The 12,303-nt window shown below is 40.7% G+C and overlaps 1 protein-coding gene across 1 annotated transcript; it reads right to left on the reverse strand.

The window, feature by feature from the left end:
- Nucleotides 1–1,363: 1,363 nt before the first annotated feature.
- STOX1 (storkhead box 1) lies at nt 1,364–7,839 on the reverse strand. Its single transcript, XM_010167029.1, has 4 exons — nt 7,830–7,839; nt 6,744–6,896; nt 2,491–4,804; nt 1,364–1,403 (listed from the first exon to the last, which is right to left on the reverse strand). Exons 2-4 carry the CDS (start codon nt 6,874–6,876, stop codon nt 1,364–1,366), a joined length of 2,487 nt encoding a protein of 828 aa, XP_010165331.1. The 5' UTR covers nt 6,877–6,896; nt 7,830–7,839.
- Nucleotides 7,840–12,303: the final 4,464 nt, after the last annotated feature.

Genomic DNA, 12,303 nt, shown 5'->3' on the forward strand with positions numbered 1-12,303 from the left:
TCAGGCGTCCGCCATGATGGGCGCGGACCGGGGGCTCCGGGACGGGGGAGAAACAGCGTCTTTCTTCTCATCCAGCGGCCTTCCGCCGGGGCTGGCCTCATGCCGTACCTCCGCTGCGCGTGTAAGCCCCTGGGAGGGGTTTTTAAGGAAACGGAAAAGCAGCTGTCAGGCCCCGGCAGCGTGAGGCGCTGAGGGCAGGGATCCAGGAGAGACCTGAGGGGGAAATCTCGGTACCGGCGTGACTGAAACCGGCCCTGGACTGAGGCGGACGAGAGGGAGCGGGGCTCTGCTCAGCCTCAGCCAGCACCAACGCGCTTTCTTCCACTTCTTCACAGGCAGAGACACCTTCCCTAAAATAAATCTCCAGCAGCTTTAAAAATGGATAGCTACAACTTTAGCCTTCTGTCTCCATTAACTAGTTTTCAATAGTGAAAGAGTCTGACATAGTAACAGTATGGCTAAGCGCCTCTGTAAGATTTAAAAGGACCACAAGCCTTTGTTGGTGATCAGTGTCATTCAACGAGCGCTGTCTGCTTTTAGCTGCAGCAAGAAATCGGGATTAAGAAGTCAAAATTAGTCTTCTGAACTAAGCTATGAAGCGATCCTGATGGCTGCCAGGATATTCTTTCCTTAAGAGAAGGAAAGAGGTGGTCAGGAGCAGAGCAGGAGGATGCTGGCCCACAACAGGTTTTCTCTCAATGCGATGCTTCTGACTGTACCTGTTGTCTCCTGCATAAACACATTTGCATTTGCATTTACAAAGGCTAAATCCTGTTTGCCAGATATAAGCACACCAAGTAGATTCAGGAGGACAGCTAAGATTTCTTGAGGACACAGTGAGAGAACCTAAGGATTTGAGGAATTTTTGTAGTAACAAGGTGCGTGCCAACCTAGTTCATTTGCCTTGTTTCCTGACAGGGGAGAGGGTGTGTACTGTTATTTCTGTGGTAGAAGTAGGAAACACTTTCAAGAATTATAGTGTAAAACAGTTCTGTCCAACAGATACAGTTCCTGTTACAGCAACACATGCCCTTTCTAGGTTAATGGTGTGATGTGGATGAAATATATCAGTTCTCACTTTTATTATCACAGTGGCACAAAAATAATTAAAGATGAGAGCAACAGAAATACACATCAGCTCTCCAAATACTATGGTCAAAAGTTTTAACTAACAGCTTTGATTTAGAGACAGCTTCACAGATGTAACTGATCGCATTTGGAGTATGGTTACATTGTTACAAAGGAAAGTTTACAAAGCTCATTAAAAATATAATCAAATATTCATGACTAGAGTTAGCTGAAGCAAGGAATTTTGTTGTGCTTGTCCTTTCACTTTGTTCTCTGTGCATTAGTATTTATGCTTTCAGAATTTGGCAGGAAGCTCCATCTTCTTTTCAGTCCATCTAAAAGAACAGAATTATTAGACATCAGGCTTCACATTCTAAAAATAAACTGAGTTGGCTTAATTTCTGGTACAACAGATGGCATCAATACAAACAATCAGAATTACCCTTTGAAATATATTTGCTAAAGAGTGTCCAACAGATTTCAAGTGTTCATATCCAAGTAATACACTAGAAGCGTGCTTGAAATAGTGTACAGCTAAAAGCTGCTTAAGCAAAAAAAAAACAACTTAAAAATCAGCAGAATTTCCTTAAAAACTGTAGTATGTTATTTGTTCCTTCATATACTAGCTTCTCAAGGTTTAATTACACTTAAAGGCTAATCATTTAAGATCTTAAGAATAAGTGATGCTATTAAAAAATATATTATTTTTCCCTCACAGCATTTTAATTTATGTTTGTGACAATTCAGTTTACAGTTTTGTAGGTCTTCTCCACATGCAACTGTGTAAAAAAAACTGTTTCATACCAATTTGTTTTCCATTAAGGGATTTTTCAAGTATCGTTACAGGCAAAATGTACCCTACGAAAGGAAGCAGAAGCTTCTAGCTCAGGCAATGTACACATTCTCCTGTCTACTGTGAGCAAGTCAGATGGTATTTTGTGCTTTACATTTTGATTGAACACCTCTATAAAGCACTATTTACTCTTCATCTACTACTGGGGAAAGTATGACAATATCCATAATGTCATATGGCAAGATCAATGCAAGCTGAACCTGCCTGCTAACAGGAGTTTATTAATCACCATGTTTAACATTGAGTTTATCAATCACTATGTTTAACATTTCTGCACTTGACCATCTCCATCTGCAAGGCAGAGCTCATACTATTTTCTTGCCTCATGAAACCAGATTCAAAATACAAACAGCAGCATTTGTATAGCTGATTTAGAAGGAATGTTAATGTAAAAAAGACATGGTAGAACTATGCAGTTTGAGTATTTCTGAGACATAACACTGAAGTTTTTAAAGATAATAAGATATTTGTTGTTGGGGAGGGGGTATAATTTACAGCAACCCTTCTGCCTAAATCTAATTGTTAATTTGAAGATAAAACATCTAAAATAGTTACAGGTGTTTTCTTACCTTGGGGAGTCAATTCCACTGTCTCCTGTAATGCTGTGGTTTTCTGTCCCTTCTGAGTGTTTTTGTCCTGATAACACAGTACATGCATCCTTAAAAGACAAATCTTTTTTTCCCAGAGGGTTTCTTCTTTCTTTGGTTTGTGAGCCCAAAGCACAGCGTGCCACTGTCTCATAGGTGGAGTTCTGCAAAGTGTCAGCATCTGAGTCAGCCTCATTAGTGTGGCAGAAATCTGCTACAGCTGAAGCCTTTGTGCATTCAGTAAGGCCAGTTTCTTCTTCCTTTCTGTGCACTATCGGGAGAACCTGACTGCACAAACGACTTTCTTCTGTAAAATCTGGTTTTGGATGCTCTTTTGAGCCATCTGTTGTTTCTGCAGAACTATCACTTTCCTTATATCCATGCTCCCCAGGGTTACATTTATTTATAGTTGTGTCGTACTGGGTGGGATAAGTATTAACCTTACAGATTTTTAGGGCCATAGTTGTCCCCAGCTTTTGCACACCTTTACTCCAGTCTCTTGAATCTGAAAAAGTGTGGCCAGGAGGCAGGTGTGGTGGTTCACTGCCTTCAAAACTGTCATCCAGATGTAATGAGCTACAGGTGTCACCATCATGTGCTTTTTGGTACAGAAGATGGCAGTTCTCAGTAAATCCTTCACTTTCCAGCTTCATTGATCCAGGATGGCTGGCACAGTCATATTTAAATATATGTTCACTCTTTTGATCAGTCTTTTGTCTGTATTTCACACCAAATCTTTTTGCCAGGTTAACATTGGCTGTGTAATTTGAAAGACGGACATTTTGAAATTCATTTGCTGTTTGATCTGATAACTCACATACAGTGTCAGCTCTGCACCTGCAATACTCATCTTTCAGATCTAATGAAAATTTTGCATTTTCTTCGCACACACCATTATCTCCAGTGCACGAGTGAGGGGCTTTTTTAATATCTCCAGGATTTATTTTGACTGTTCTTCTGTAGATGCTTTCTTCAGAAATATTACTCTCCAGATGGTATTTGCATTTATTGTCTGTTTGCAAAGTACTGCCATGTGGATAACTGAAGTTTTCACTTAAACTACGTTTCTTTAGTTGGAAAGAAGACCTATTAGCATGGAGTAGTTTGTTCTGCTTAGCTTTGTCAGCCTGCATTTCAGTAGCCAGCAGTTCAGTTTCATAGTCGAAGGTTTTTGAGGAGTCCAAGGACCATGGCATTTGTAAAGCCCTTTCTTGCTTTCGAGTCCTGGACTTCAGCTGACTGCTAACAGCACCTTTGTATCCTTTCACATATAAGCTGCGTCTCCATGGCAGACCCTGAAAAGGGTTCTTAATTTGTTTTTTATAGATGACGTGAGATTCCACTGCTACATCAGACGGCTGTTGGTTTCTGATAGGCAATGAAAGGTTCTCTTCCAGTTTCTCGTTTTGGGATGTTAGCTGATGTACATGAGATTTCCTGTTGCTTCTGCTAATCTTCCTCTCTTTGTTTGATTTGGTTTTCCTGGTGTGTTTTGCTGTTCTACTTTGTATCTTTTGAACACAATCCTTTGAAAGATGGTTTTGCCTGACTGTTGACACTTCAGCAGAGGTACCCTTAATAGTATATTTTTTCTGCTCCTCAAACTTCTGCATTAATATTGTGTGCTTAATCAAATTATCAACTGTGAGAGTAGGGTTAATACGCTTGATGATTTCATGTTCAATATCACGTGGAATATTATCTAAGTCATCCTCATCCCTGACTGGCCACTCCTTGGGAGGAAACTGGGCTGAAAAAGTGGAGTACTCCTTCTTACATTTTTCTTTTTTAGAAGCACTTCTCCAGAAAAGGCCAAGGCCAAACCTCTTGCATTTCAGTTTCTCTTTCACAAACGTCAAGGATTTGATGGTGTCCCAGGAATGGTTTTCAGCAGTTGTGGAGATCCCTTGAGATTGAATTGAAGGCTTCAATTCACTGCAGCCTTTCTTACCTCCTGCATTAGGTTCATGGTGCATTAGCTGCGGATGTCTTTGTTCACAGAGTATATTCTGGTCAGGGAAACAATGGCAGGATCTGTAATGGGATACCGTAGGAATGTTTTCTTTTGCTAAGTTTGCACAGCGCTCAATGTTTACAAGGTAAGTGATGGAAGGTGATGAACAGCAGCAACTGTCCTGCAACAGGACCCTTCTGTTGTCTTCTGAGGCATCACTTGTGATAAAGTACGTGTTGGGAGTCACAATGAAGTATCCTTCTCCCGTGTGATAGATTTTCCTTTCTTTAATTAGAGTGCCAAGGATATTATATAAGATATTATGGGAGGGAACTGCAATGCCTACAACAAAGATACAGATATTTCAAATCGGAAATAAGTTTTCAAATAAAATGGGAGCTGACCAAAAAATAACTTACAGATCTAGAAGTGACTGAACATGAATACCCAATGTATTTAGTTGGCAGGATTCTGAAAGAAGTTTGAAACTGGCCTGGCAACTGAAGTTTGCAAAGGGTATAACTCAATTTCAACATGGACGTGTCCAGTAGCACTGGACAAAAGGCAGGATATTTTTTTTTAATACATCACTACTCTGCCGAGCTTCCAGAGCCGGTAGTTGTGCTTGCATCCAGTTGTCCCCCACCACACCCTTGGGCTCCCTGCTCAACAGGGACAGTCCCACTCTGCAGCGGTGTCCACGCGTGGAGGGCAGCGCCAGCTGCCCCAAATCGCGGACTCAGCACAGGCTGCAGGGTTGGGGAGAGCCCTCCTGGGCCAACCAGGTGAGGGCAGCACAGAAACATTATCCAGCCGAGGGCTCTGGTAGGTGCCATCCCGCCTGTGTCTTACAGATCAGTAAAACCCTTTTTAGTTCTGCCAAGGGCATTCCTCACTGATGAGGCAAGGTCACCCTGAAGACAAAGGTAAAGACCAGCTGCGTTTCTGGTTGTCACTGCAGCACTGCTGTGATGGAGCTTAGGATGTTCGCCTTCAAATAAGCAAGGATGTTCTCTTTGTGTCTGTCAGGATATGATATTCATGAGAGAAACCTTCTGCCAGGTACAAGCCAAACAATGTGTTGTTCAAAGCATTTCCCTCTTGGCAGGTTATTTTACAGTGGCTTTTATCCCTCTCTCTGAAGCTTCTGGTATAATTTTGTCAGATGACAAATGCTACCGAAGTTACCTCACTGAGATTGGTCTTAGTTGCTAGTTTCCCCTCAGGTGTAACAGTCCCAGTCTAGTGACATCTGATCTGCTGCCCCAGGTTTCTGCTGATCTCCTGCCCCCAAGAATGAAAACTTCCAGCAAGGTGAAAACATATCAAGAAATACACTCTCTGCCTACAGACTTTGAGAGTGCTACTTCTGTCTGACCTAAAAACGCTACACTGTGGTTGTCTCAGTGCACATATAGACAATGTCATGTTCTTGGCAGGGTTCTGGGCCAGTTTATGGGGCTGCATTAAAAATTTTCCCACTAGTGAAAATGCCTACCAGATCAACCTGTAACATTTGCAGAGCTATAATATTATGAAGACTCAAAAGAAGAAGCTCAATATCAGACCAAGAAACCTCCTGCAGAGGGCTATAATGAGCCTTCACAAAGTCTCACATGCACACACACACTTCAATATTGCAGATCTAAGGAAAACTGAACATTTTCCAGATTCAAAAGAAAATGCAGCATTTAAGGGAAGTGCCTGCTACCCCATCAGAAGAGAAGGAATGAAGCTCATTTAGTGTAAGTAAATGGAAGGGGCTTCCTTTCAGGAAGGAGGGAGCTGGAATTTGGCCAATGAATCTGAATTTGAGGTCAGTTGTATTTTTTGATAGCGAACACCAGCTGTAGACTCCTACCCAGTCCTTTTGCCATCAAAATCAGCTGTGTTCCTGTCTCTTAAAGGAGGACTCAAAGTCTTTGTGATCTGTCACAGTCTATTTTACTCTTTTCTACATCTGGCACCTAAATACCTCATTTATGCTTTCCCACCCTCTAGAAGGAGCATACTTTCAACATGCTACTGCACTCAGTTCCTCTCTTCTTCTCAAAGAAGATTTATTAAAATCTGTAAAAAGGATTAAATTCAAAACAATGTTAGTGACACCCGCAGACTGATGAGGATAGTATGCACATTCATGTATTCTACCAGTTGCCTGTTAACTTATTTCATATTACCAGCTTTGCTTATAAACATTCAATGATCACTTGCCCAATATCAGAAACTCATGCTTGATGATACAGTCACTTTTAAAAGGAGGGAGAAATGAACACATTACCTGGATAATTTTTCACTAGCTGCTCCACTAAAGTTTCCTGTGTGACTGTCACGTGATCTGCATTCATGTCTGTTATGGTACGGCATATTCCTTCTGACAGAGAAATGGAGTGTGACTGCAAGAGAGGATTCATGAGAACAGGGGTCACATCACCTGAAGTCCAGAAGAAGGAAGGGGAAAAAAGAAAAAAAAAAAAAAAGCAAGCATTGTTTGAAGGGAATAGTGTTTCATTTTTTCTATTAGCTGTGACAGATTTTCACTGAAAATTTCTTGTGTTGCCTCAGAACAAGCACTTTATCCTCAGCTAATTTTCTTTGGCTAATTAGTCGGAAGTATTTCTCAGAGAAGGGAAATGGCTCTAGTGCCTTTGTAATGAAGGAAACAGAAGGTTACCTTAATCATATTAGCTTGTTTGGTATTAAATTCCAGCCTAAACCATCATTTAGCTTAATAAACAGGGAGCTGAGAGAAAGAATTGTCTGATGACTGCTGATTTTTTAGATGACTGTTTACATATGAAACCATGCAGAACCTGTATTTCTCTAAGTAGCTAAGAGATTACTGAATGTTCACCTTTATCAAGTACAAAACTTTTCGCTAAGTCAGAATGCAGGGGAAAAAAGATTATTGACAGGCTTTGTCCCTTGTCTAGCACTCAAATTTAAATAGAAATAGTAAAAATTCCATTTTTAGACCAGTCTCTAGAGCTAGAGATTATCTACCAGGCTGGGCAGAGGGCAAAAACTTGCTACAGCAGCATGCATTTTTTAGGCTACCTCACCTCTCTCCTGGTGAGAGGCAGTAGCATTGCCCCTGTTCTGCGCAGAGGGGCTGAGCACAGCCCAACTCCCCCAGTAACTCTGCAGCCCCTGCCCAGGGGGCTGAAAAGGGTCTTAGTCGTTCACCTCAACTCCCCCATCCACAAACACAAGGATAAACACTGCCCTCTCCCCGTCACAAGATGGCATGGCCAGTAAGAGCAAGCCCAGCAAGTACTTCGGACACGGTACCAGTAAATGATGTAGGAAAATCCAAAATAAATACTTTCCCTGAAAGCTGATGACAAAGCACGATGCAGAGACTCACCTGAGGTCTGTGCATAACAGTGAGACAATGACAGCCTACACCTTCTCAGACAAAAAAAAAAAAAAAAAGCTTTCTTCTTTTTTCTTTCTTTCTTTTTTTTTTTTTTGCATAGGCTGATGGTCTGTTCCCCCTACCTGGTGGTGTTCTGTGCTCCCCTGTTCTGTGTTGCACAGAAAGCCCCTGGGTATCCTCAGCTGCCAGAGCAGGCAGAAGTCAGCAGGGACTCCTGGTTACTTCACAAGGCAAAAACTAGTTAAACACTAACAGCAATTTTCCCGTAAGTGCTAAATGACATCTCGGATTAAGCAATATTCATGTTTAACGAGACTTCAACTGGATAGTCTGGAGGATGACTCTGTAACCCGATATTTGTCCTTTAGGCACAAAACTGCAACACAGACATTTCCCTGACTAAATGACTTAAGCAACAACGCTTCTAAGAGCTTAAATTGCTCTTGACCTTTGCTTTACAACTGCTGCTCTGTTCAACAAAAAGCACTCAGAAAGAAGTCCTGGCATACACTTTCCTGGTTGATGTTGCTAGGATACTCCTTGCAGGTGCAGAAACCATTGCAAGCTTTCTTTTTGTATGGGAAAAGGCCATCAGCATTCAGTAATAACTCTTGTGACTAGTTTGCTGTCTCAAGTCTCTGCTGTAGGCATCACCATGCTGCTGCCAGTTTTATCATTTGCTCCTGCAGAGCACCAAAATGCTAAGGAGTAAAACACCAAGTGTAGTAAAAATGTATTCTTTATTTTTAGCATTATTATCTTGCTAGCATTGTCTGCATCTGTCAGCCTCAAATCCCATGTCTCCATTCAGGGAAGGCCCTCTCAGAATAATATTTAAAACAAAGCATAAAGCAAAGACCAGCTTGATACTGAAGGAAAACAACCCCACAAAAAAAATATTCAAACACAAGTCTATTTAAAATAATTGTTGCAGATCAATAGCGCCAGAGTACACACATGCTAACAACATGAATATTAGATACCATTCCGTCCTGCCTTTGAAATAAAATCTGAAATAGTGAAAGCAAGAATTAGATCATTGGCAACACTGATAAGCAGTGTGGGAAAAGGCCCAGGCAGCACCCTACAAGTGTCCATAAATTTTGTATTAAAAACTGTTGATTTACTTTCCATAGCTAAATAACTCTTGCGGTTGCACTTCAGATGTTCTCCCAAGTTTGATGGAAATACATAAAAGCTGCATCCCTTAGATTTGCACCAGGAGCAGTCTTAATTTATGCAAGCTGTCGCATTGGCTTGATGCAAAATGACCAAAATGCTGGGCTCATTAAAGCTCTTCAGTATCCATCCCTTTATAGCTCAAAAGAGACTGCAGAATCCCCTGTCCCCTTTCCTACTCTACATAAATCATCTGATAAGAATCATCTTTCTAGTTTCTTCATAGTTTTTAGGAAGGACTTGCTTATGTCTGTGTGCAAGGTATCTATCAGCAGTCAAGGAACCCAGGATAATCCTCTGGGTAGTTTAAATACAGCACAGTTTCCATTTCACACTCTGTAGCTCTTATAGAACCATGTTTACCAATGCCAATCCAGGCAGCCTGCCAGTACTCATGCATTATTATTCTTCAGTTTGGTTTACCTGTCTATTCAAACTCTGCTCATTACCTGGACACCTGAAACCCCATAATACCCTTTTGGAGCACATACTGGTCACAGTGTGGGGAAGTCATCTGCATCAGATAACAAAACAGTGCACAGAAAAGCCTCTGGGTATTCTTGACTAGCACAAAGTGATTTTTTGTTCCATCTCTGTAATGTGAGCTTTACCATTTTTCACCTAGTTGTTTAACAATTGCAGAATTTTTACATCTTCCGACTCTTAAGAAAATTTCCATACAAGACAAATTTTATCTGGGTAAAAACCAGGCTAGTTCTGAGGAAGTGAACAGAGAGGTATGTTATTACAATAGCGCTCAATTAACTTCTCAAAAATTTGGGTAAAAAATTTGTATAACAATAAAGGGTTAACAGTAAATTCATTCCAGAAAAAAAAACAAAACAAAAAACAAACAAACAAACAAAAAACCCCTCTACAAATGCAAATCAAGAATAAACTCCCTTGTATGATTCCACTTACATCTGTTGAGACAGAGAAGACACAGCATATGGAAACAGAAGATTGACTTTTCTGGTTGGTAGCTGGAAAGATCTATTTTGGAATTGCTTTGTATACTCTATTAAGTTGAACATACAAAAGATCCCACAAATCCTGTACCTCTCTGCATGAGAGCCCTAATATATTTGATGTACTTCACTATTTGCAGAAATGCACCAGGAAAGCCAAAATCAAGTACAGTTCTGTTAGAACCACAAGGCTTCTGCTTTTCTGTAAACTAGAGTGCATCGTGGTCATATTTTATAGCAAAAATTGCATTTTATAACTAAAGACAAAGAATTTTAAGGAACAAAAAGTTAATAAGAACATCATAGAAAGTTAGGAACTGTAGCAAAACACTTTTTGAACATTAATGAAGATTTTACAAGATGTTTCCTTATTAAAGAATAAAAATTCTATATAGATTATAGAGACAGTTAAGATCATGAAAACATTTTCAATTTTAAGTATATAACAGGGAAACTCTATTTTGGCACAAATAAATTGTACTAGATCCTGTTTTGAGAAACATCCTTTTACTGAAGCAAAGAGTAAATAGTTCAATTGCATTAAAACTGTCAAATCTTGTAATGTTTAATCTGTTACTGAAAAACAAAATCTCTCAGGAAGGGCAGAGACTATATTTCTGTTGTTTGATTATTTTCTGCAGCTCTCAAAGAGATAAACAAAATTAAGTATCAGTTAAGGTCACTGCACTTCTTCAGTCAAAGAAGTTTTTTTAAAGAAAAAGCTACAAAGACATCAAAATGTCAGATTTTTATACCAACTGATTCCTGCAAGGACACTCCCAGATCAAGACAGTGAGGCGAACAATGCCCTCCATTTGGACTCAATTGCTGGTTCTTGCAAATAGAGGATGATGCCATGCAACTTGAAAGACCAAAACCAAAAACCACCAAAACCCAACCACTTTTGCTGCCTTCCTGACAACACTGAAGTCTAGTCCCAACTACAAGTGTTGTGAACTTTTAAATGTACGACCTGTAAATGCTTTCTGAGGTTCCTAGCGAGAGCCATGGGATCTGTACTCTAATCTTGGGGCTAAGGGCAACCCACAGCCGTGTTTTCTTTCATCGGCAATAAAAAAAGCCACAGAAAGGATTTAAGAAGAAAGACAAGAGTTCTCTCCTGCAATCTTGGATCAAGCCCCCAGATAGGAACAAGTTACACAGTGGACACCAACATGTTCACTGTGGGATGGTTTTCGTCAAGCCAAGCATGGTGGGAAAGTTTTTTCCCCACTGAAACATGTATCTCTTATCTTCAGAGAGATCAACCCCTTCAACACTTACTGAGGCCATTGACGTGGCTGCTTAAACATGCCAAGAACATCTTGAGAACAGGTTTCAAGCTCCAAAGGTACTGACCAAACACATGAGCAAGCTCCCAACTTCAAATAGACTGTTTAAAAGAAAACAGCACTTCTGCTTCCTTGAAGACTAGCAGGCAAGTTGTCCAGTAGGGATCTGTGTTTCACCCGCAACAGCTGGCAAAATAGTCAACAAGCAAAGCCATATAAACACCTCTGCCTCTGGGGCATTTCGCCTGTTCACTGCGTAACTGGCAGAGAAATTCAACTATGAGCAATAGCACTCAGGATAATTATTTTTCATATACTGTAGCATGCCGATAATTAAGTCAATTCACGTATGGCACTGAACATAACCAGCACAACTGATAGCAAGGAATATAATCTTTAACCATTTCAGCATTCAGCATTAGGCTTGACAGATTTCTTCAAAAGCTTCATTGCAGGGAAATAAAAGTAACACAAAATGAAATGGTCCCAGGTAAGATGCAAAACTGTCAATGACTAGCCCATCAAGCCAAGCAACAGAACAGGAATAAGCCAGTCACTGGCAATGTCTCCAGCTCCCATCCACTGCTACAGGAATTTGACACAAGTACATCTTTTCCATTTGGCCTGGTCCAGAAAAGCCCCTTCCCAACCCTGGCATTTTTCCACTAAAACAGCTCTGCCTTTTCCTTGTTCCCAGCCCTGGCCTCTCTTCTGCAGTAAATCTCAGACCATCCAAATAGCTCTTTAATGTCAAAAGCTTTGTTACTGGGTGCTGGTTAGGTACTTACCTATACAGTGAAAGACTTTCTGTAAAAACAGCATCATGCAGTTGTGCATTCCTGTGCCTGTTCAGCTAAAGGTCAGCTCCAACTGCTGCAGTATTCCCAGAGCTGACTCCTTGGCCTGGAAATGTGCTGTCATACAAAAGGCAGTCACAAAAAGCATACAGTATAAAGCTGCAGCCGTGAGAATAAGATATACCTACAGTCATGTCTCCCCTCCCCAGAACTGACCAAAATTCAC

The sequence above is a fragment of the Antrostomus carolinensis genome, unplaced genomic scaffold (genome assembly GCF_000700745.2).
Source record: "Antrostomus carolinensis isolate BGI_N321 unplaced genomic scaffold, ASM70074v2 scaffold1564, whole genome shotgun sequence".
In the NCBI taxonomy this organism is placed as follows: Eukaryota; Metazoa; Chordata; class Aves; order Caprimulgiformes; family Caprimulgidae; genus Antrostomus; species Antrostomus carolinensis.

Bases quoted from the DNA above. Each gene is read 5' to 3' on its own strand.
- STOX1 (XM_010167029.1), bottom strand. From the start codon at position 6,876: ATGAATCCTCTCTTGCAGTCACACTCCATTTCTCTGTCAGAAGGAATA. The intron at 4,805-6,743 runs GTAATGTGTTCA...TCTTTGTTGTAG, and splicing joins GCTAGTGAAAAATTATCCAG to GCATTGCAGTTCCCTCCCAT. The intron at 1,404-2,490 runs GTAAGAAAACAC...CTGTTCTTTTAG, and splicing joins AGTGGAATTGACTCCCCAAG to ATGGACTGAAAAGAAGATGG.